At 45.7% G+C, this 21565-nt stretch overlaps 1 protein-coding gene across 9 annotated transcripts in view; it reads left to right on the top strand.

Annotated features, from left to right (window-relative positions):
- Positions 1–21565, top strand: part of Ntrk3 (neurotrophic receptor tyrosine kinase 3) — a 381715-nt gene that overhangs the window by 64220 nt on the left and 295930 nt on the right. For all 9 annotated transcript variants that reach the window (XM_087551652.1, NM_019248.2, NM_001270655.1 and 6 more), the window contains 2 exon segments: positions 451–525; positions 1258–1329. In XM_087551652.1, coding sequence (XP_087407778.1) covers positions 451–525; positions 1258–1329 — 147 coding nt within the window.

Here is a 21565-nt window from a genome sequence, read left to right as displayed (position 1 = left end):
GCCACATAAGTCTTTCTCCTTATCTTGTTAGCACAGAAGCCATGCCCTTAGGCAGGCCCCACCCCCTCCCTAAACCACATCATTTACATTGTACTTCTGTGTAGGCATTAAGAATATAAAAGAGTCTAAAAAGAGCTAGTCCTTAGAAAAATCCTGAATAGGACAAGGTGGAAGTAAATTGAGTCAAAATTTTGAGCAATGGGTTTGAAGGGTTCTCGAGCTGGGGATAGATCCTGAGCAACCCGTCCTCAGGCTATACAGTCATAAGCCACGGGTCCTTCACTTCTGTGGTGAACCCCACCATCCAGAGGGGGAGAAGATGAACTCAGGGTTAATTGGTGATTTGTCAGAAGTCATGGCTCATGCTCCAGGCTTCAAGCTCATGTCTGACTCTAAATCTGGCACCCCGCCTCTTGCTGCAGTGCACTGACCTTTTCTGTCTTCCCACAGACACATAGAGAACTGGCGGGGCCTGCACACACTCAATGCTGTGGATATGGAGCTCTACACGGGACTCCAGAAGCTGTGAGTACCCCAGGGTGGCTTGCTAAGGAACAACTGGGGTGCTGCCTGTCATCTCTTGTGCTGAAGTAATGGAAAGTTTGCTGTCTCAGTGTTTCTCCTCATGAATCCTTTTGGGGGACAGTTGGCATCACCCATTTTGGGATTGTCAGGGGCCACCTTTGTCCATACAGACTTGGGGGTTGCCCAGGGTTAAGGAAAGCATGAGATATTGATGAACATGCATTCAGGGAAAACATTTCTGAGAGGCTGGATAGGATTTCAAGGCAGCTCTGCTGCAAGGCATGCTGGGAATGTGTCCATTCTTTGGCTCTGTGCTTGGCCCAACCTTATATGCTATCCCCAGTGTTAGAATCCCATTCACCACTACAGTGGACTTCATTATTTTAAACATGGGTGACCAAGAGTGAGGAGGAGGAGGAGGAGGAAGAGGAGAAGGAGGAGGAAGAAGATGAGAAAGCATTAAAGAGAGTGAAGACTCCTTGTCTCTGAAGCATCAGGAGCCTTAATTCTCAATTGCTGGACAGAATGAGTAGTGATTAGCTTCCAACAATGACTACTTATATCCGAACCTTCACCTAGTCACCGAAGGAATTGGGTTCATATCTCTCGTTGAGCCCACATTTGGCCATCTAGGATCATTAGTAATAAAAGGAGCTATATCCCATTTGGGGGCCTTGCCTTCCTTCTGGCTGTAACCCCTGGGGTTCTGATAACCATCTTTTCTCTGTTTAGGACCATCAAGAATTCTGGACTCCGGAATATTCAGCCCAGAGCCTTTGCTAAGAATCCCCACTTGCGTTATATGTGAGTAGAACTGGATTTTCAGAGAGGGTGAGGGGATACATGGAGGGGAATAGTCCTGCACAATGAAGCTAGCTTTGATATTTGTTGTCCTTGGCCAAATCCTTTAACTTTCTTAGGCCTCCAGTTTTACCTTGGGATTTGGTAATCTCAAAGGTTTTCAGAAGGAAGCCAGGGCTGAGTAGGTGAACCTCCTGGTTTCCAAGTTTCTACATTTTTCATAAGGAAATTTGGAAATTTATGGAAATATATGTGGACAGGTCTCTATTGAGAGTTTGTGTAGGATTGTAGGTATGTGTATGTCTTGATTTTGGGAATTACAGGAAAAAGGAAAGCAAAACCAGACGAAGTGTGTCTAAGAAGAGTTTCGGTTCATTAAGAAGAACTTGGAGCAGTGGAAACATCCTTATAAGATCTCAGGTCTTGTTTTGAGATGGGCCAGAGGAGACATGCTCATGGTTATCTGTCTACTTGTGCCTCTCCCACTCTGTCTTCTCTCCTGACTAGTCGAATGGCTTTTGAGGGCGGTGATTGTAGCCAGACCTTTCAGGAGTGGCGTCATTTATACTGATGCCTCTTCTCCAAGTCTAGATTTAGGTAGGTAGTCTATGGGATTTGGAGGGAGGAAAGTCATTTCTTGTGAAGCGAGGGAGCACGACAGGTAGCCCAGTAAGCGAGCAATTGGCACCACCGCGGCGATATACTTGTTATCTGGGTCAGCTCCTTGTCAAGAATAGGCACGTGCACCTTCAGAGGGTTTGCCCTCAAAGAGTGGAGACTACACATGAACTGGATGGCACAGCATCTGCTACAGGTGGGGAGGAAACAGAGGGCCTCCTGGCAGGTTGACTAGTCTATCTTTTGGCCACTGGCAGTTGGCATTGTTAATGGAAGAGAGCTTGCTGGGAAGAAGTCTCTTATATAAAAAAACCAGAGCTTCTAAAAGATGTGGTGAAGAAGTCAAGAGGAGGGGACTTGGGGTGTCCTGAAGAATATGGCTGGGGAGTGGTTTCTTCTCACAGAGGTCCTGCCTCTATACTCTTGTGTTTTCCCAACCACGGGGTGAATAGTTACTTATTTCTTTTCGCCACCTCTGCTTTGTGTTGAACTTTCTTCCTTTCCTCTGGATATAGCAAGCTCCACGGCCATTGCTTGGAGCCATTTATACTAACAGTGGGGGACCAAGACCTCCCTCTCAACTGTCTAATTCACTCTTGCCCTACTTGCCCTGTTTTATGCCCTATGACATGAGTCTCCTGATGTGTGTGTTCTTTGCAGTCAGCATAGCTGCAACCAGAGAAGGGCCTTGGACCAGATGTTCCAGGTGTTTATTTTATTGGGGGCTTTGAGTTTCACTGTAAACGTTCCCAGGGGGAAAGAGCTTTTGACATCTGAGAGGTTTCCTTTTTCACAACATACTGAGGTCATGAAACCACATGTCCATGGCAGATCAGGTGGGAACAGTTGGGGACGGAGAGCCACTAGACAGTTCCAGCTGACTACTGTTATGTGAGGTGCAGCCCAATGTCACCACACTTTTTGTTTATTCAAGATGAGCAGGAACATCAGCACCAAATGAAGGGGCTTTGCTGACATAGTAGGGACTTCAGAAGAGCCTAGCCTGAAGGTTACAGACAGCAGAGACCATAAGGCAAGGTATACAGTCTGGCTCATCCATGGGTATGATGGGCAAACTTCGTCCATTTATGAAGACACACCCCAGATCCCTACTGAGTAAATTTCCCAGCAGCTTTGGGACATTTTCTCCTGGCAAATGGTCCAGGCCTTACTGCTCTCTCACATCTTCTATTTCTGTCTTCTAAATGCATTTACAAGTCTTCAGGCCCCAGCTGAGCAATCACAAGGTGATCACTTACTCCAACACTAATTGCCAAGCCTTGGCTTGGCAGCTATTTCTTTTTTTCCTTCTCCCTGCCTCCTCCTCCTCCTTTCCTCCTCCCCCCTCCTTCCCCCCTCCTCCTCCCCCTTCTCCCCCTCCTTCCCCCCTCCTTCCCCCCTCCTTTCCCCCTCCTTCCCCCCCCCCTCCTCCTCCTCCTCCCCATCATCTCCCCCTCCTCCCCCTCCTCCTCCTCCTCCTCCCCCTCTTCTTCCTCTTCTTCTTCTTCTTCTTCTTCTTCTTCTTCTTCTTCTTCTTCTTCTTCTTCTTCTTCTTCTTCTTCTTCTTCTTCTTCTTCTTCTTCTTCTTCTTCTTCTTCTTCTTCTTCTTCTTCTTCTTCTAGAAACAGCCAAGAAGACTTTCTTCCTGCCCCTTTGCACAGAATAAAAAGCAGGTATTCTTGCCCGAGTTATCTCGGTCATCGGATCAGGGCAACTGTCCCTCATCGCTGAACTGTCACTGATACTGGTGTAATTCTTCCTCACATTAGAAAATGAGCTTGTGACTTCAAGGTCAAGTTTTGGCAGCAAACATGGCCAGACATCAGAATTCTAGGTTTCCTTTAAGGTCTAAGGGTGACTGACTATCTCCTATTGATTATTTCAGTTTTCCCCCTTTGCTGGTTAAGGAAAACATGAGATATTGGTGAACATGTATTCAGGGAAAACCTTTCTGAGAGGCTGGATAGTTTTTCACTCTCCTGTTTAGATATAGGAGGCTGAAGGGTAAGGACTTTTCAACTTACTAGGAATATCTGAGTACTAGGCTGTAAAGTGAGCATAAAGGTGGTGTCTGTTCTAGGCAAAGACTACTTGATCAATACCCTGTATGGTCTCAGCCCAGCAGGCAGAGTTTAGGAACAATGTTTGCTGATAGGATAATGTGTTCTGCTATTGCTGCTGCTGCTGGTGACCCCAGAACCCAAGGGAAGGGGTATGATGGCCTCAGTGGCTTCTCTGACCTTTCTTTGGATTTCTGTTCCACAAACACATTCCATCTTCTTCACGTGTATAGTATGCCTGTCTTCAATATCTACTGTCTGCTTTCCTTGAACATGGACAAATCAACTCTGATACATTTCTTTCTTCTCTCTGCTTAGTCCCTCCTGCTCTACCTAGTGAGATCACTCTAGATGCTACTCATTGTAGGGGAGAGCTCAGCAGTGGACGAGCCTCCAACTTTCTTATTTCTGAAAGTTTAGAAGTCACATCTACTAACACTATTGCATATGGACCATCCCCCAGTCGTCCGAGACCCACTTCTATAGCTAGTTCTTTTTTTCCATTAAGAAAGTTGTTTACTCTAGCATGGCTCACACACAGACTGGGTCTCTAGGGGGGTCCTCATATTCAGAGTAATGTAGATGCTCCAGTGATGGTGTTTTCTTTAGCCTTTAGATCACTTCCCATTTCTCAGGGAACTTTTGTAGACTTCATGCCACCAAGTTCTCATAGTCAGCCAGGTGGTTGGGATTATACGAAGTTTTACTTCATAAACCTAGAGGGACTCTTATTGGTAAATAATAGTAGCAGAAACTTGCTTAGGTCCTTAGATTCTCTTCCCAGGAATATTCCCACTTTACGTGTGGGTGAGAAGGTCACCACCACCACCACTACCACAAAATCAATCAACCAGAGCAATCACACACTCACCAAAACCCTGGGATGCTTAGCAAATTATGTTAAGAATACAAGTCTCTAGGGAAGAGCTTGCTTAGTGGGTAAAGTGCTTGCTGTGAAAGCTTGGGGGTCCGAGTTTGATCTCCAGAACCCATGTCAAAAAGGCAGAGCCAGGCAGATCTCCAGGCCAGTGAGAGAACCCATTTTACAAAAACAACAGGAACAGCTCCAGAGGAATGACATCTGGAATTGGCCCCCGGCCTTTACATGCACACATGTGCTTAAACACCTGCATACAGAAATCAGGCACACATAGAAGCATATGCACACACACTCACACTCTCTCACACAGACAGACAGATAGACACGTTTGTCAAAAAAGAAGATGGACAGACTAAGTAACACTCACTAAGAATTTACTATGAGCCAAGGAGTGAAAAATCCAGTGCCTTTGCAAATACAGGTTCACTTCACCTTGAATAGTCTACTCTTTTAGCTTTGTTCCCATTCTGTGGATGGGCACACTGAGGCCCATGATCCATGGCTGATTTCTCCTAAGGCCCTACCATAAGCTAGTAGAGTAGTCAGGTTGAGGATTCCAATCCCTCTGACTCTGAAGTCTGTACTTTCTTGCATCCCTGGAGTGTTTCTTCTCTCTGGTTTTCTCAGCAAATAGTTCTTAGAGGAGGGATGCAGGGTCTTTAAAGTTTTATTAGAGAGCTGCAATTTCTCCCTGGAGATTTAGCACCATCCAGCCTCAAAGAGCTCAGTCGAGCAAACGGTTTAGTTTCTTTTCCTATTCAGGTCAGATCTTGTACCAACAGTTGCATTACTAACTGAATATTGTGAAAATTTTCTTAACGCTAGTCTATGGCCTGCTTTATTTCCAAGAATATTTAATGTCATATTACAGCAAGTCAAAAGACTTTATTTAATCCCTCGGAGTTGGTTGTGGTGGGATCTCTCTCATGTTTACTTGATGCTTTTTTTTCCCCTAAAAAGCTGAGGACAACCTGCTGTCCTCGTATTGCTGTAAGCAGACATTCACTCAATCTGGCTCCCTCCTGACAGGTACCAGGGTGGAATGAGGTGGGACTGCCTTGATTTGGGCATACTTGTGGCAGTGAGGCTACGTTTTCAAGGAGAGAAGGTCAGCAGCACTTAGATGGATGGGGATAAAGCAAACACTGGAGGCCCCACCCTCTTGGACACTGGCTGGACAGTATGCAATTCATTTCTCCTTAGGGAGCAGGGATGAAAACATGGTGAGGCTGATTTATTATGTATTACAAACCACCAGAGGTTGAAATAGTCTGATTCTGGACTCCAGGCTGATGTGCCGCTATTTTAATAGTAAGTGTGTACCTCTCTGCCTGCCCCTTACCTATGCACTGAGACTTTCCCCACTACATCTCAGAGGGGTTGGTGACTGACTTACTTGTCCCCTGACTGCCCCTATGTAAGTGCCAGAGCACCTTTGACCTTTGTTCATGCAGAAGGCACGGTCATCAACTACTCCCTGTTACGGATGGTAATAGACCAAGGGCCTTGGAGGTCAAATCTGAGATTCTTTACTTAATGCAGTTGACCTTAGGGGAGTTAGTGAACTTCTGAGAGTCTGGAAGGAGGAATAAGAGGCCCTCCTCCTTAGGATTGTTCTGGACTTTCAGTAAGACAAAGCATGCAAAGAGCTTAACTCAGCACATTATGAAAGGCTCAGGACACCCACCCTCCCTGCTCTCTGCTATCCACTTTCAGAGATTGCAGAGAGTTAACCTGGAAGGGCTGCTAGAACTAATTCCCACATTCCGATTCTTATCCTGCTCCCACCGTTGCCTCTTGACTCTCTGCTCCATACCCTATGTGGGTGGCTAAATCATCTATCAAGCTTAACTTGGCCAAAATGGGGATTCTTGCTTTGTTTGGTTTGGTTTTGAGACAGGATCTCACCGGACTGCTAAGGCTGGCCTCAAACCCAAAGTTCTCCAGTGTCAGCCTTCTAAAAGTTAGAAGGACACGCCCAGTCCATCATGGTCAGCCTGCCTCAGCTTTTCATAGTTATATTTCACTCAGGTTGTGAGGGTGATCTCTCTGTCTCTCTGTCTCTGTCTCTGTCTCTGTCTCTGTCCCTCCCTCCCTCCCTCCCTCCCTCCCTCCCTTTCTTTCTTTATATTTTGAGACAAGGTATCTTGTAGCCCAAACTGACATTGAACTGACTGTATAGCTAAAGCTGGTCTTAACTGCTGAACCCCATAACTCACAAGAATAGGATTATAGGTGTGTGTGCTCTCATGCCTGGTTCAGAGTGATATTTTAGGAGCGTACATTCAGCAGTGCCTCTCCTCTGTCTACCCATTCCCCACAACCAATTACTTCCTGCTTTATTAATAGGAAAAGCCCAAGCTCCTTACTATGGACTCAGGATTCAAGCCATGGCTTCTCTCTCTCTCTCTCTCTCTCTCTCTCTCTCTCTCTCTCTCTCTCTCTCTCTCTCTCTCTCATTTCCTTGTGTTTTCTCTAGCGTTTCTATCACTTCCTGGACATGCCAGGCTCACTTCCTACCTTGTGAGTTTTTGTATCTACAGATCCTTCTCACCCGTGGAATTCCCCTGCCTAGATCTCTGCGCTTAACCCTCACTCACCCCAACTTTCTCTAATGTCCCTTGCTTTTGAGGCTTCCTCTGACAACTCAAACTTAGTGACCTTTCTCTTTACAAACCCATCATCTTTTATTATAGTAAGGACTTGGTCAGTTCCTTGGACTTCTTTTTTCTTTTTACTACTGACTGTTTGAAAAATAGCCATTTAGTTATTTGTGTAATAGTTCATACCAAATGGCCGCTACTGGAATGTAAACTTCTGTGGGATGGAGACTGTATTGTCATTGCTCTGTACCAGTACCTAGGACAAGATGAATGGCTGTCCCTTGAACACCGTATGGATGAGAAGATGTCATACTTGATGATTCTCATGAAGATCTCCATGTGGGAGAGCAGGCACAGGGCAAAGACTATACCCAGTGTAGCATTCGTTCTTTCACATTATTTTACCATCTTTCCTTGGATCCTGTCTAGACGGAGTCCTCCAGACTTCTGCGTGTGGCAGAAACCATTGTGCTCCAATTTAAAATTAAGGACACATGTGAATTACTGATGTTCTAAGAATGCGGGGGACCAGGGCAGTGATTCAATGGTAAAGAACTTGCCTAAGGTGTCTGAAGCCTTGGGTTTGATGCCCAGCATTACACAGCACATTAACCAAACCAAGAGCCAGGAGGGACAGAAATGTATACCATAGAGTCACAGCCAACGGCACCATCCTGCAGGGCACAAAAGCAACAAGGCAGTGCATCTCTGAGCATCCTCAGCTCTGCCTGCTCAGAACTTCCACCAAATCGCCTGCATGAGTTATTGCCTCTCCCTAAGTTTATCACGAATGGGATGGTGTTGTGAGCAGGTAAGAGTGTGTGTGTTTTTGAGATGGATCTACTGAGTTTGGATTCTGGTTCTATCATATATATTTGAGTATCCTAGGAATGTGACCTCACCATCCTGTGTATCAGATCCTCATCTTCTCATCTGTAAAATGGGGATAATATGTTTCTTAGCAAGATGAAACATGTTAAACCTTAGCAAAGTATGGAGGCCAATGTCTGGATCATAAGATTGTCAGTATAAATTCGTTCCTGGGGTTTTTTTTTTTTTTTGATTGATAGTGTAGTGGTCAGTCTCTTGTTATGTGACTTAATAAATATGCATGAAGTGTGTTTTAAGAGGCCTTCATGTCTCCTCAAAGTGCTACATGCTTAAGACATACAAAATGTGGTTCCTGTCCTTAAAATTTACCATCTCAGGGACTTTGACAAAGTCAAAACAGTGGCCCCTATTATTTTTAATTGTTTAATTTTTTTGTTTTAATTGATTAAAGCTATAGATTTTACCCCAAAATAAGGGGATGAGGACATTGCTTATTGACTATTTGCCCAGTTTGTAAATGACCCTGTGTGCAATCCCTGGCATTGCCAAAATAATGTAAATACTTATCTTCAGAGAAACTAGCTCTCCACATGTGTACATACAGCTTCCAGAAAATTTCAGAGCTGTTCAGACTGTTTTTCTACACGAGTTAAAGGCTCCTTTGGAGGGTGAACAGGAGAGAGGTGCACAGTGGAGTCATTTAAAACATACCCTTCCTATTAGAGGTAGTGGTGAACCTCTGTCATCAGTACTTGGGTAGTGGAGGCAGGAGGACCAAGAGGGACAGCGTTTGTCAAGCAAGAGGAGTAGAGTTCAGATCCACATAGTCCATGCAAATGCCTGGAAGGTACAATGGCGAGCCTGTAAGTGTAGTCTTGGAGTGCAGAGGGGGGATCCCTAGAGTAAGTGAGTGAGATTTGCGTGTTGGTGAGCTTTGGTGTGATTGAGAGAACTGGTCTCAAAAAATAGGATGGGAGAGTGATGGAGGAATATTCCTGACATTGACCTCCATCCTCCACATGCTTGCACTCACAGATACATGTATACCAGCTCACATGTGTATGCCTACATACATGTGAACACACCACACATACACACACACACACACACACACACACACACACACACACACACACACCAAGAAAAGAAAAAAAAGAAAAATGAAGAAGAATCTGGAGCCACAATGGATTATACCTCAAGTTCCAGGCAGCCAGGGACAGATAGAAAAACTGTCTTCACCCAGCCAACTAAGCAGACACAAGGAAAAAGTATAATAAATTCAAAACTATCCCAGACTTAGAAAAATGACATTTATGTTGTGGCATAAAAATGTTTTCTTATTTATTATCTCCATCATAATCAGATAAGTAAGGGGTCTACTAGGTATGGGGGCTTTCTTGGGAATAATGAAAATTTTATAAAGTTGATCACAGTAGTGAATTATAGTATACTGAAACACTTTGGGTTGTACCCTGCATGTATTTGTATGCATCCCTGTGCATACACACACACGCACGCACACACACACACACACACACACACACACACACACACACACACATACACACACACACACACATCTTGTGCTCCTTCTTGGTAGAAGCTGGAGAATTTGCATGAGACCCACTGTGTTTGTCTCACTTTCCTGTGGAGCAGAAGGCAGCAGTGCTCCAGATGGACACTGCTCCATTAGCCTGAGTCTTTCTGGGAAGATGATGGGGTCACACCACAGCTGACCTTCCCTGGTCACTTCGTATGAGAGAGAAATAAACATTTGTTGTGGCCACTAGACGATGAAGAAGAGAAGCCATAAGTGACAGTGGCTTTACTTTGCACATGAAGTAGATGGGGTACCAGAAACTCACAGTATTTTTTGGATTTGTTCCTCTACTATGCTGGAAATGGTCTCCAAAGACCAGCTAAGAGGAGCTCATATGTCTAGCTTTGGACCTTCTTTCACTACAATGTATGAACCAGCAGAGAACGTGCAGACCAAGGTTCTTTTGACATGCTGCACAGACGGCTGCCATTTGCTCTGTCTTCCCACAGGAGGTGCTGGAGGACCCTGGAGACCTCAGGGACTGTTGGTTAGAGATAGTCTGAGTGGAGGAGATGACTGTGGATTGGGCTTTGGAAGGGCTCTGGGTTTGGGTGACAAACCTGTTGAGGGCACAGTTGCTGCCACCGTGGATATGTACAGCCATATCCCCTTGGACTTCCTCCTTGAGCTGTTTAGACATGTGTTTCTGCTTCTAGGCTGTTGTGTCTGGCCACCAGGTAAACAGAAAGAGCTGCCAATGGAACATGACTTGAAAACACAGCCATTTGCCCATGGGATGGGATTTCCATGGATTCACTTTGGGAAGATTGAGCCAGGACCATATGAAGTGGTGCAGCTGAGTGGTGGCCCGGAGAGGAGTGGATTGTGGGGAGGGGGCTCAGGAGGACGCCATCAGTGTGTAAGAGGTACTGTTTGGATGTAGTGGTGCTGGGCAACTCTGTGTTATACACCTTCATGTTTCTCTCTACTGTGCAGTGGTCTTAGATAAGCTGTTTAAACCTACTAGGTCTGTTTCCACACCTCTGAAAAGAAGAACCATTTAAATAACTCAGTCTTGACCTTACAGCATTTCTTTCTGGAGCAAAGGTCTGAGCTGGGACACAGCTGGAACCACAGGGGGAGTGGCAGGGCCAGCAGAAAGCTGTTGTCAGTTTATTTTGGCCCTACCCGAAGCCTTCTATCCACCTATCTTGTCTCTGGAGGGTAAGCGTTCCAATCCAATGACTTCCAAGGCTGTGGCTTCTGGGAACCACTGCTGCGTGCCGAACCTTTGCTGATGCACTTTATATGCCGTTCTCTGATCCTAATAGTAAATGCATGCCATCACCTTCCACATTTTACTCGTGGCCAGTTGAAGCACAGAGAGTTTAGGCAACTCGCCTAATTCCACAGTCACCAAATGTCAGAAACAGAAGCCAACCACAAGTAGCCTGCTTCTGGGGCTCTCGAGCCTGTTCTTGTAATAGCCCCATTCCTGTCTCTGTTTCTCCCTGGCTGGTGTCATTTCTCAGGAACCAGGCTGGAGAGGAAGGAAGGTAAGAACTGCCTATCCTAGAATGGGCCCTGATGAGGGAAGGACCATAAGAGATCAACGAATGAGTACCAGCAGCCAATTCCTGCTAACTAACTGGTCACTGACGGGGTGTGGGTGAACGGGCAGTGACTCTTAGCTTGCTACTTGGCATTTTGAGGGCTGTTAGCAGTTATTTACACTGGGTAGATTCTCAGCAAAGAGAAGGTTCCTTAGTGATCAATCGAGTGGAGACTACCTGTGCTGTGCCACATGGCTGCAGGAGCCTCAGATTTCCAGCCATCTACTTTTCGGGTTGATTTTTCTCCTCCTCCTTTGGACCCTGCCTTAAGCAGGCCCATGACTGTGTGTGCTCATCTCATTATAACATGTGCGGTGGGGGATGGTCAAGAGAAATGCTGATGGCATTGGTCCAGCATCCTGTGACTTCAAACCTTATCTATGCAGCTTGGGCAGCTGACTCCTCCCCAGTGCAGTGAAGCTGTATGACCCCTGGAGACAGGTCGGCGTCTCTTCATTCTTTCTATAGTCCAGCCCCTGTGACATGTGATGACTTGGAGGACATCTTTTTTTCGTTTCTCTTACACAGATTATCTTATTGAACCCCAGATGAATTTGTGCCACTGAATTCACCAAATTGCTGATTCCCAACTCGACTTTCTCAGCTGCTACACATTTATCTGCTGCCTGTAAAGACAGTCAATTCCCAGTCCACTGACACCATTAGTTGACTGGGCAATTGCCTCTCCTGGGACCTTGTGTAGAATGATTCCTTGCTCCCTAGTGAGGCAGGTAGCAAGCTTCCTCAATTGATTTTCGCTTTTCATGTCCATTTGTGTCTTTCCTCCAGACTCCTGTGGTCTTGGGTACTCATGTCCTCCCTGGTAATTTCTCTATGTTTGCTGTTTTTGTGGTCAGCATTCTGATCCACTCAGGGCAGGACCATTGTGACCTAGATAATGCGGCCATCGACTGCTCTTGTTGGCCCACTGCATGCTTCCAAAATCTTTCACAGAGCCCTCTTAGAAGAAGAGTCCCAAAGTCACCTTAGATGCTATTTTTCTTGATTCCGGGCATCTCAGATCTCAGAATCCCCTGAACTAAACCATTAAGACTTTTCTTATAACCTTGTCAACTTTTAATGTTGAAATATTCAGTCTACTGCTGAATAAACATTCTGGCCTCTGGCCTGCATGGTTCCAAGCCTTGGGGGTTACACGGTACACTCATATTTTCCAGTCTTGATTATTCTCAGTAGATTTTCTTTGCTTTTTTCCCCTCCCCTAAGGCTTCATTACTTCTCATTTGTCCACATCTCTTTTGTCCATTTCTCTTGTTAAGGACAGATTTAGAAAATGAGTTTAGTCCCTTGGCTGTTTTGGGGTCATCATTAATCTCAGTTCCACTCTATTCCTTAGCAAGCTGGCGTCTCGTGTCTCTTCCCTTGTTTCTTGTTGATGAATTTGCAAAAACCTCTTTTTCTCCCAGGTTAACCCCTCTGTCTCTGAGGGATTGCCTTGGTTTGGCAGAGCTTCTGCCTTTCCTGGGTGGGCTTTGGTAACTCAGCTGCTGTGACTGCCCTGAGTTTGAAGGGTCCCAAGTGTCCCAGATGGGGTAAGCTGTGCACTGGCCCCGGGCTGACTTCATCTTGGGTTGTGGATGGGATCTCCCTCAACTCCCTCAGAAAGCAATCTAAGAAGCCCAGTCCAGACCCTCAAACAAACCTGCACAGAATGCCCTGTTTCTGCCACAGTGACAAGCATCCTTGGCGACAAGGACGGAGTCTCCTTAAATGAGGTTTCCTCAATGTTAAGAGAGGATCTGAAGATTGGACATATGTCACTGGAACATGTGAAAGTGACTGAGGCCGTGAGCTTCGGTGAGCCATGTCACCACTTTCCTCTTGTCTTGGCTGAAGAACCGAGTCTGGGTATTTTTCCTGAAACACTAGGGAATAATTCCCATAGGATAGGGATTAAAACTAGTCACAGGACAGCCTCTCCTGTGGCTGCGTAGAGTAGGTGCTTACTCAGTGGCATTTCCTGATCCCCATAGCTGTTTCAGAAACTCAGTCATTAAGTCAGTAAGGTCCAATAAGCACAAGCTCTAAGCACTTGGCTTTTAGACTTCTCCAGGATTCTGACCTTCTCTCTCTCTCTCTCTCTCTCTCTCTCTCTCTCTCTCTCTCTCTCTCTCTCTCTGTCTCTCTCTCTGTCTCTCTCTCTCTCTCTCTCTCTCTGTGTATGTGTGTGTTGAGTGTGTGTGTGGTATGTGTGTCTGTTTTTTTTTGTGTACACATGCTTATGTATGTACTTATATATGTGTGCATGTGTGAATGTATGTGCCTCTGTGTGTGTGTGTGTGTGTGTGTGTGTGGTGTGTGTGTGTGTGTGTGTGTGTGTGTGTGTGTGTGTGCACAGATGAATGGGTGGGGAAGTAGGGAGGTATAGTGGGGATTTGGGTGGGGCCAGGTGGGTACCCTACAGGTCCTCTAAAATGTTTCTAGTACATACATCCTTGGCAGCTCTTAAGAGGAATTGGTGAAGTTATTGTCATGAAGGCAGTGTATAGTGTATCAGTGTGCTACTGTCTCACTATATAAGGGACTTGAGACAGAAGAATGGGAGATAGTGACCCAGAGCTCTATGTAGTAGAGTGTGTGGTTGGTTGCTAAGCATCCATCCTGCCTGCTGTAGTTCCTTTTTTCATACAAGATATTTCTCTTTACTCTCTGTTTTTACTCTACCTCCAAATTTACAACCTTCTTTCTTTTTTCTTAATTTTTTTTTACTTATTCACTTTTGATTCTGCTCACTACCCTATCTGGTTACCCACCGTCAAAATCTTTCTCCCTTCTCCTCTGATCGAGTAGGGCCTCCCTGGGTATCCCCCCGAACCCTTGCACTTCAGGTCTCTGCTAGGCGAGGTGCATCCTTTCCCACTGAGGCCAGACAAGGCGGTCCATCTATAAGAACATATCCCACAGACAGGCAACAGCCTTTGGGAAAGCCCTCACTCCAGTTGTTTAGGACCCATATGCAAATCAAACTGCATACCTGCTACATATGTATGTGCATGCCTAGGTCCAGCTCATATATGTTCTTTACAACCCTTTTTCTTTAGCGTGTCCCTTCCTGTGATTTGCCCCCTGCTCAGGATAACACTCGTCAGATTTGTCATTCTATACAGTCAGAAGGAGCTGAATTCCTCAGAGGATCTGGGATTCAGGGGACCCTTTAAGGACACATGCCTTTCTCTGTGTATTAGTAGAGGGCGTCTGCCTTACTTGTGCTGGGGACTTTACTGAAAGTTGAGGTTAGTTTGGGGAGTCACTTCTTGTTTGTCTAAAATTCTATAGTGATAGGGCCCAGGAGTCCTTGGGAATTTTACAGCAGACCTTTTGGGAGCTTAGAATCCAGAATCCAATTCCTGAGGCATAGACATCTGGTCCTTCCAATGCCTTTCATGTCCTGGTTGATGGTTCCCATGCTGTCGTGGGGAATGAAGGAGTATTGACCTACTCTGCAAAGAGTGAACAGGAGTTCTTTTCCTCTTCACACCCCATCTATTAAATGGGTCTAGTCCTATAGCTTTGACTTTTCACACACCCTGGGTCATTGTGAAGATGGAGTGAACTGTGATGGGAAAGGACTTTGACAAGCACTCAAGATGGTGTTTTGGGGGGCAAACTGTATCCCATGCTCACTTTGGAGGAATGGGCAATTTTGGGTCAGGGAGTTGCCTGGACAGAAGGAGCTTCTTCTGTCCCTAGAGCATGACATTTAGCTGTTCATACTTTTGTGCTGTTGAGTCCAACAAAGTCCACTCATAATAGTCCTTGGAGCTATAGGGCATTAAAAAATATGAATGCATTAATTCCCTCTAAGGACATTTATTGAGGTTCTACTCTGCCTCAGACAAAGATGCCAGTAACTTGTGTTTAGGTCATCGATTTCATGGAGGGAGTCTGGGGTGGGAGGGGACAGTGAAGGAACAGTTAAGACACAATGAGATGAGGACTGAGAGCCCAGATCATTTAGCAAAGGCAGATGATGTGGCTTTTGGGAAGGGGAAATTTATAGCAGGGACAGCTTCTTGGAGTGCTGACAGGTATCCTAAAACCCATCAATGTCTGGGACTTGCCATCTGGGAAGAGTTAGTGAATGTAATGAGAACTGTTCTCGGTAGAGGGCACTGGATGCTGTATGTCCAGAAACATGATGAGTTTATGTGCCCACATGCCAATTGGGGCCGACAACATAACTCACAGCCATTCTGTTGCTGTGAAGAGACACCATGACAGTGGCACCTTTTAACAAAGGAAAACATTTAGTTGGGCTGACTTACACTTTAAGAAGTTTAGTTCATTTTCATTGTGGCAGGAAGCACAGAGGCAAACAAAGCAGTTATGGTGCTGGAGAAGTAGCTAAGAGCTCTACATCTGGATACTAAGACAGAGGAAGAGAGAGACTCTGGGCTTGGAATGGTGTCTTAGTTAGGGTTCTAATGCTGCAAAGAGCCTCCATGACCAAAGCAACTCTTATAAGGGACAACATTTTGTTGAGGGTAGCTTACAGAGGTTCAATGCATTATCATCATGGCAGGAAGCATGGCAGCATCCAGGCAGACATGGTACTAGAGAAGGAGCTGAGAGTTCTGCATCTTGATCTGACTGCAGCCAGGAGAGACTGTCTTCCAGGCAGCTAGGAGGAGGGTCTCAAAGGCCACTCCCGACAGTGATACACTTCCTCCAACAAGGCCACACCTCCTAATAGTGTCCCTGGGCTAAGCATATTCAAATGACCACCACCACAAATGGGTTTTCTGATACCTCAAAGCCTACCTCTGTTGACACACTTGCTCAAGCAAAGCCACACACACACTCCTTTGTGACCAAATATTAAAATTTATGAGTCTATAGGGATCATTTTCATTCAAACCACCACAGGCCCTAAAGACAGTCTTGCAGAAGGGTTAGGATTTTTGGGCATCAGTTACTTTTTTTTTTTTTTTTTTTTTTTTTTTGCACTAAGACAAAATACCTGAGAGCAGCAGCAGCCTAAGTGTGTGTGTGTGTGTGTGTGTGTGTGTGTGTGTGTGTGTGTGTGAACATTCATCTTGGATTATGGTTAAGGCTCGACAGTCTATCATGAGGATTAAAACACAGCAGAAGAAAGTAGATTCAGCTGTAACAATAGCAGCCTGTGGCTTGACCTGTAATGTCTGGATATATTAGGAAGCTCTGTGTGTGTGTGAGGGGGGTGGGGGAGACAGATATATTTATGTGTGCGCGCGCTCGTGTGTGTGTGTGTGTGTGTGTGTGTGTGTGTGTGTGTGTGTGTGTGTGTGAGAGAGAGAGAGAGAGAGAGAGAGAGAGAGAGAGAGAGAGAGAGAGGTGAAGGAGAGGGAGACGGAGAGGGGCTGGGGGAAGGTGAGGGAGAGGGAGAGGGAATACTAGTTCCAGCTTAAATCTCAAGGCTCCTCCCTCAGCAACTCACTACCTTCAGCTAGGCCTTGTCTCTCTCAACAGTTCCACAACCTCTCAAAATAGCACTGCCAGCCATCTAGGGACCAAAAGATCAAGTACAGGAGCCTGTAGGGGGGACATTTCACATTCAAACCATAATGCTTTGCTTCTAAGAACTACATGACTCAGGTGGGCCCTGTGATCTGACACCCACTCACTGGAGCAGTAGAACTGTTCACTTCTGAGCTCAAAGAGGACTCAGCACTGCAGAAGAGCAGAACACGCTCTCTTATGGATACATCTGTTGCCAACCTCATGCATCTGGTGCCTCTGTGCCTCCTTCCACTTGGTGATTCCTTACCAGGGACTCAGCCTCTCTCTCACACATTCTGTTGTTTTAAGTGTCACAGTATCCCAAAAACTGTCCCTAGAGCTCTTTTTCTCCACCTCCACCTGCGCAACCTAAAGGTTTTAATCACCTTTCTAACTGTGACTCTGAGGTTTTTAAAGATATGATCCAAACCCTCTGTGTCAGTCTACAAAGTGATGTCTGGCCCGTGCAGAGTCCTGGGTGGGATGGCACCCTAGATGTGCAAGAAAGTCTTGGGGACCACCCTGACATCTGCCCCACGCTTTTTCTGGTGCTCTCTGTCTTGGCTACCCTAGGATTTCCAGATTTCTCAATGTATTATGCTATTTCTTCCTAAAAATAGCCTGTACCTGGGTTGTGTTTCTGCTTTGGGGTTTTCAGTCAGCCCCAGCTTGCCTCAGCTTTGGGTTTCATCTCCAGAGCAACTGAGTAAGTTCAGAAAGCCAACGTCATCTGTGCAAAGCTTCAGAGTAATGGAAGATAAGTTGCCTAGCATATTTTGAGCCCACTGAACCTGTCTGAAGATGGTGTCAGTGTCTTTCAGACAGGTCACCAGCAGTGCCCATTCCACAGGGGAACTGACTTGATCTCAGTGCTCCCACTTCCCAGTGTAAAAGGGCACTTAGATCGTTTTATCTTATCCAGTCTCTGAGAAGTCTATCTCTGTACTTGGAGTGGGCAGCTCAACTCCCTGGGTGGTAGTAGGATGTCTTTCCTCCTCCCACCCTAGGTACCAAACATCCCCCCCCCCCACAGCTAAAGAACTCCTTTGATACCAGGAAGGCTGGTGTTTGCTAAGAGCAACTGTGTACTCCTTATTTATTGTGCGGAAAAGAAAACAAATTAAGCCCTTGTAATTATACAGTCAGGCGTGTTCTTAAATAAAGCTCAAGCAGTCAGAACTCCATTTAGGATATTAATAACTGCATCCCTGATCCCTGATCCCCAGCAGCTCTCTCTCTCTCTCTCTCTCTCTCTCTCTCTCTCTCTCTCTCTCTCTCTCTGTCTGTCTCTCTGTCTCTCTCTCTCCCTGGCCCATGCCAGCCATGACTATTCCATCTCTCCTTTGCTGCAGACATTTTTACAACCCCAGCCATCACAAACAACACCAACCCTGGCAAAACCAGGTTAGCTGATCCTGCCACATGCATTACCCCCGTCTGGGCTCGAAGATTATAGATGACACATTTTAAGAATTTTGTAGCTCTGGGGCTCTGTTATGATTTTCTTTTTGTCCTGCTACCACTCTCTTATCATGGTTTGATGACATGAGTCTGACATGAGCTGAGCAGATCTGGGTTTTGTTTCCAGGTGAGTGCTGACTAGCTGGAAGATCTTGGTCAAGTTACCTAATCTCTTTAAGATTCTGCTAACATTGTGTCCCTTCTAGGCTTTTGTAGAAACCTGCCTGGGAGAAGTAATTGTTGTGGTAATAATAAAAATAAGTGCAACTGGTTCCCGAGTGTCACCGCTCCATGCTGGGCCCCTGATACTTTCAGACTCGGGTGGTCGCTCCCTGGCGTTAGTTCTGGCACTGTAGGGTTGTATAGAACTAACATTAATTTATCTCAGCGGTGGCTGGTTCCAGTGTGGCACCACGCCACTTTATCCTAGCCATCTTCTAGCCCCAGCGGTCTCTCCACTCCCATTGCTAGTCACCCTGACCAGCCCTGACCAGCAGGGAACTCTCTGGTTCGAGCCACCCACCCAGTAAAATCAATACTCAACAAATTGTAACCCAACAATCAGGTTTACATGTTAAATCCACAATACATCCACAGAATAGATTCACTGCCAATTAATAAAGATAGAAACCGCCCACCTAGACAAGATAAAATTGACCTCGACCACCTGGATTGGAATCATCTTCCTCTGTCATCTCCATCTTGATTCCCTTTGCTCCTCCTCCTCCTGCCTTACAAAAACTTTGTCTCCACTCCACTCCCTACTGTCCAATCATGTATCAACTTGACATCAACCTACAAGTAATATCCTTGAATTCCTGGCATATAGTACCTTCATTTCTTTTCCGTATCTCTGGATGACACCTTGTACCAGAATTTTAGGGAAGTCTTATTTCCTTTGCTCAGGATTCATGCTTTTCATAGATGGACCTCAACCAATCCAGACCCCTGTTAGATATGGTAGAAAAACTGCAGAATAGGTGTATCTGTTTGGGGGCCTCAAAGAGGCACAGAGCAGGCAGCATCAGGCATGCTGTATGGTTCTATTTCATGTGCTGTTCTGAGGGACTCCTTGGCATGCTTCCTATAGTGACCAGTGGTTGATTACTTGAGTAACACACTGCCTTAATCAACAGGCTGTGGTCCTTTATGAACATGGGTTCCAAGGACCATCTCATTATATATGCAGAACTAATATGAAATAGCCATTACTACCATCCTCGTGCCATCAGGGAGGAATCTGGGTGAGTGAGTGCAGTAGCTAGAATTAGTCCAGCATGGATAGGGACCTGGGTCTCTGACTCTGAGTCTTCTGTATTTTCTGGTGAATTGGGTCATGTCCTCAGCCATAACCAATGCCTAGGAGGGCAGCCCCCTGGTTTCTAGAGTTGAGCATCTTGGTGCTGTTTCAAGGCTTACCATGGATTGGTTACCACCTTTCTCTTTCTTTCTGTTTCTGTTCCATGATGTGGAAAGCATGGAGCAGTTTTCGCTGCTGGTATTGTGACAGTTGAGCCATTGCTGGAAAGTAACTTGAAAACAGAAGAGCAATTCAAAGTTTTCATCAGGCAGTTACGTGAATAGCTCATCAATAGGTTTTGTGCAAGGCAGGGGACAGGTGCCTTGGAAATGACTCCCTGCAGCAACCCCGTACCTTGGGGTGGGAGAGAAAGCTGAGGACACTGAAGTAAGATTTGGCTCAGGCGGAGTTGGGGTGTTCAATTTAGTTGTGAAGATAAGATTAGCTTTCTTAGGCTAGTGACGTCAACATATTACCATCTGCTAGATGGTGCTGACCGTTCCAGGCTGAGGGATTCTTGTACTCTGGAGATTCTGGGAAGGATTTCAGGCTTGCTCATGAAAGAATATGTGTAGTAGTGTATAGAAAGAGGGAGAGAATGAATGGAGAGTGTGTGTGCACATAGCCACAAGCAATCTGGAAGGGAAGCCAAAGGGAAGGGCAGAGACTGTGTCAAGTTCCAGGCTAGGTACTTTCCCAACAATAACTACACAATTGTCACTATTCCTGTTTCACAGAGGAGTACTAGGGGGCTCTGGATATCAGCAGGGTTTTGTAACTTGCCCATGGTTACACACCGAGTAAAAATGTATTGAAATTTGTTAATGCCTGTTCCATATTTCATGTTATTCCTGCTGTAACTGGCAAAAAAGTCAGCTGGTCTCCATAAGCATGACTAGGAATCCAGCATCTTCAAACACAGGGATATTATACATTTTTTTCCCCTCTTCTCTTGGCGAAAAATCACTATTCTTATACCCAACCCCAGGAATTCAGCACCATGGCCAGGGCTCAAGCCCAAATTCTCCCTTATCTCAGGGTACCAGGGCACAGACTCATGATACAGGCTCCCAGGCTCCAGCCTGATTTTCATTGCTCTTTGCCACCAATACAGCTACCACCGTGATATGCTCAAGAGCTGTTCACATGTAATAGTCAGGCACCCTGCTCTCTGTTTGCCAGCCTCCCTGGTGGGATGCGGACATACAGGAAGCAGGGGAAGAGCTCTTCCCACCATTTACTTAGGGATAGGCCAGAGTGGGGCAAGAAGGTCATGTCGGATCTGGATTGACTTGAGCTTAGGAATAGAGAAGGACCATTGGATTCTGAAAGGTTGTGAACCATCATGATCTTCTCTCTTTCAGGGTAAGCTCCCCAGGGTGAGCCTCTGTGTTTCTTCTCTTCAGCAGGGCATGGAGAAACTGAACTTGGCATAGATTTTCCTACAGGCATGGACAGAGGCATCCAACTATGGGAGCAGCTCAGCAGAGCTGGTTGAGTTATGCTATCTGTAGTGATAAATTTTCTTCCTTTTTGGAAGACTTTTATCTACATGCTACAAAATAGTCTCAATCTAAAGATAAGGACATCTTCCAACATGTGGACATATTCATCACACACAGACACACACACACACACACACACACACACACACACACACACACACACACACCACCTCACGCCTGCATGGTATATTGGTATGTACATGGTGTATGGATTTTGGGCATAGTGGAGTCAGATTCTATTTCAAGTATCAGCTTTGTGACCTTGGACTAGCTACCTCATCTCTAAGCCATGGATTCTTTATCTGTCAGATGAGAACCACTCATTATAA

The sequence above is a fragment of the Rattus norvegicus genome, chromosome 1 (genome assembly GCF_021556685.1).
Source record: "Rattus norvegicus strain SHRSP/BbbUtx chromosome 1, alternate assembly SHRSP_T2T, whole genome shotgun sequence".
Lineage (NCBI taxonomy): Eukaryota > Metazoa > Chordata > Mammalia > Rodentia > Muridae > Rattus > Rattus norvegicus.
The sequence above is the reverse complement of the archived record's forward strand: the minus strand, read 5'-3'. Positions and strand labels throughout refer to the sequence as shown.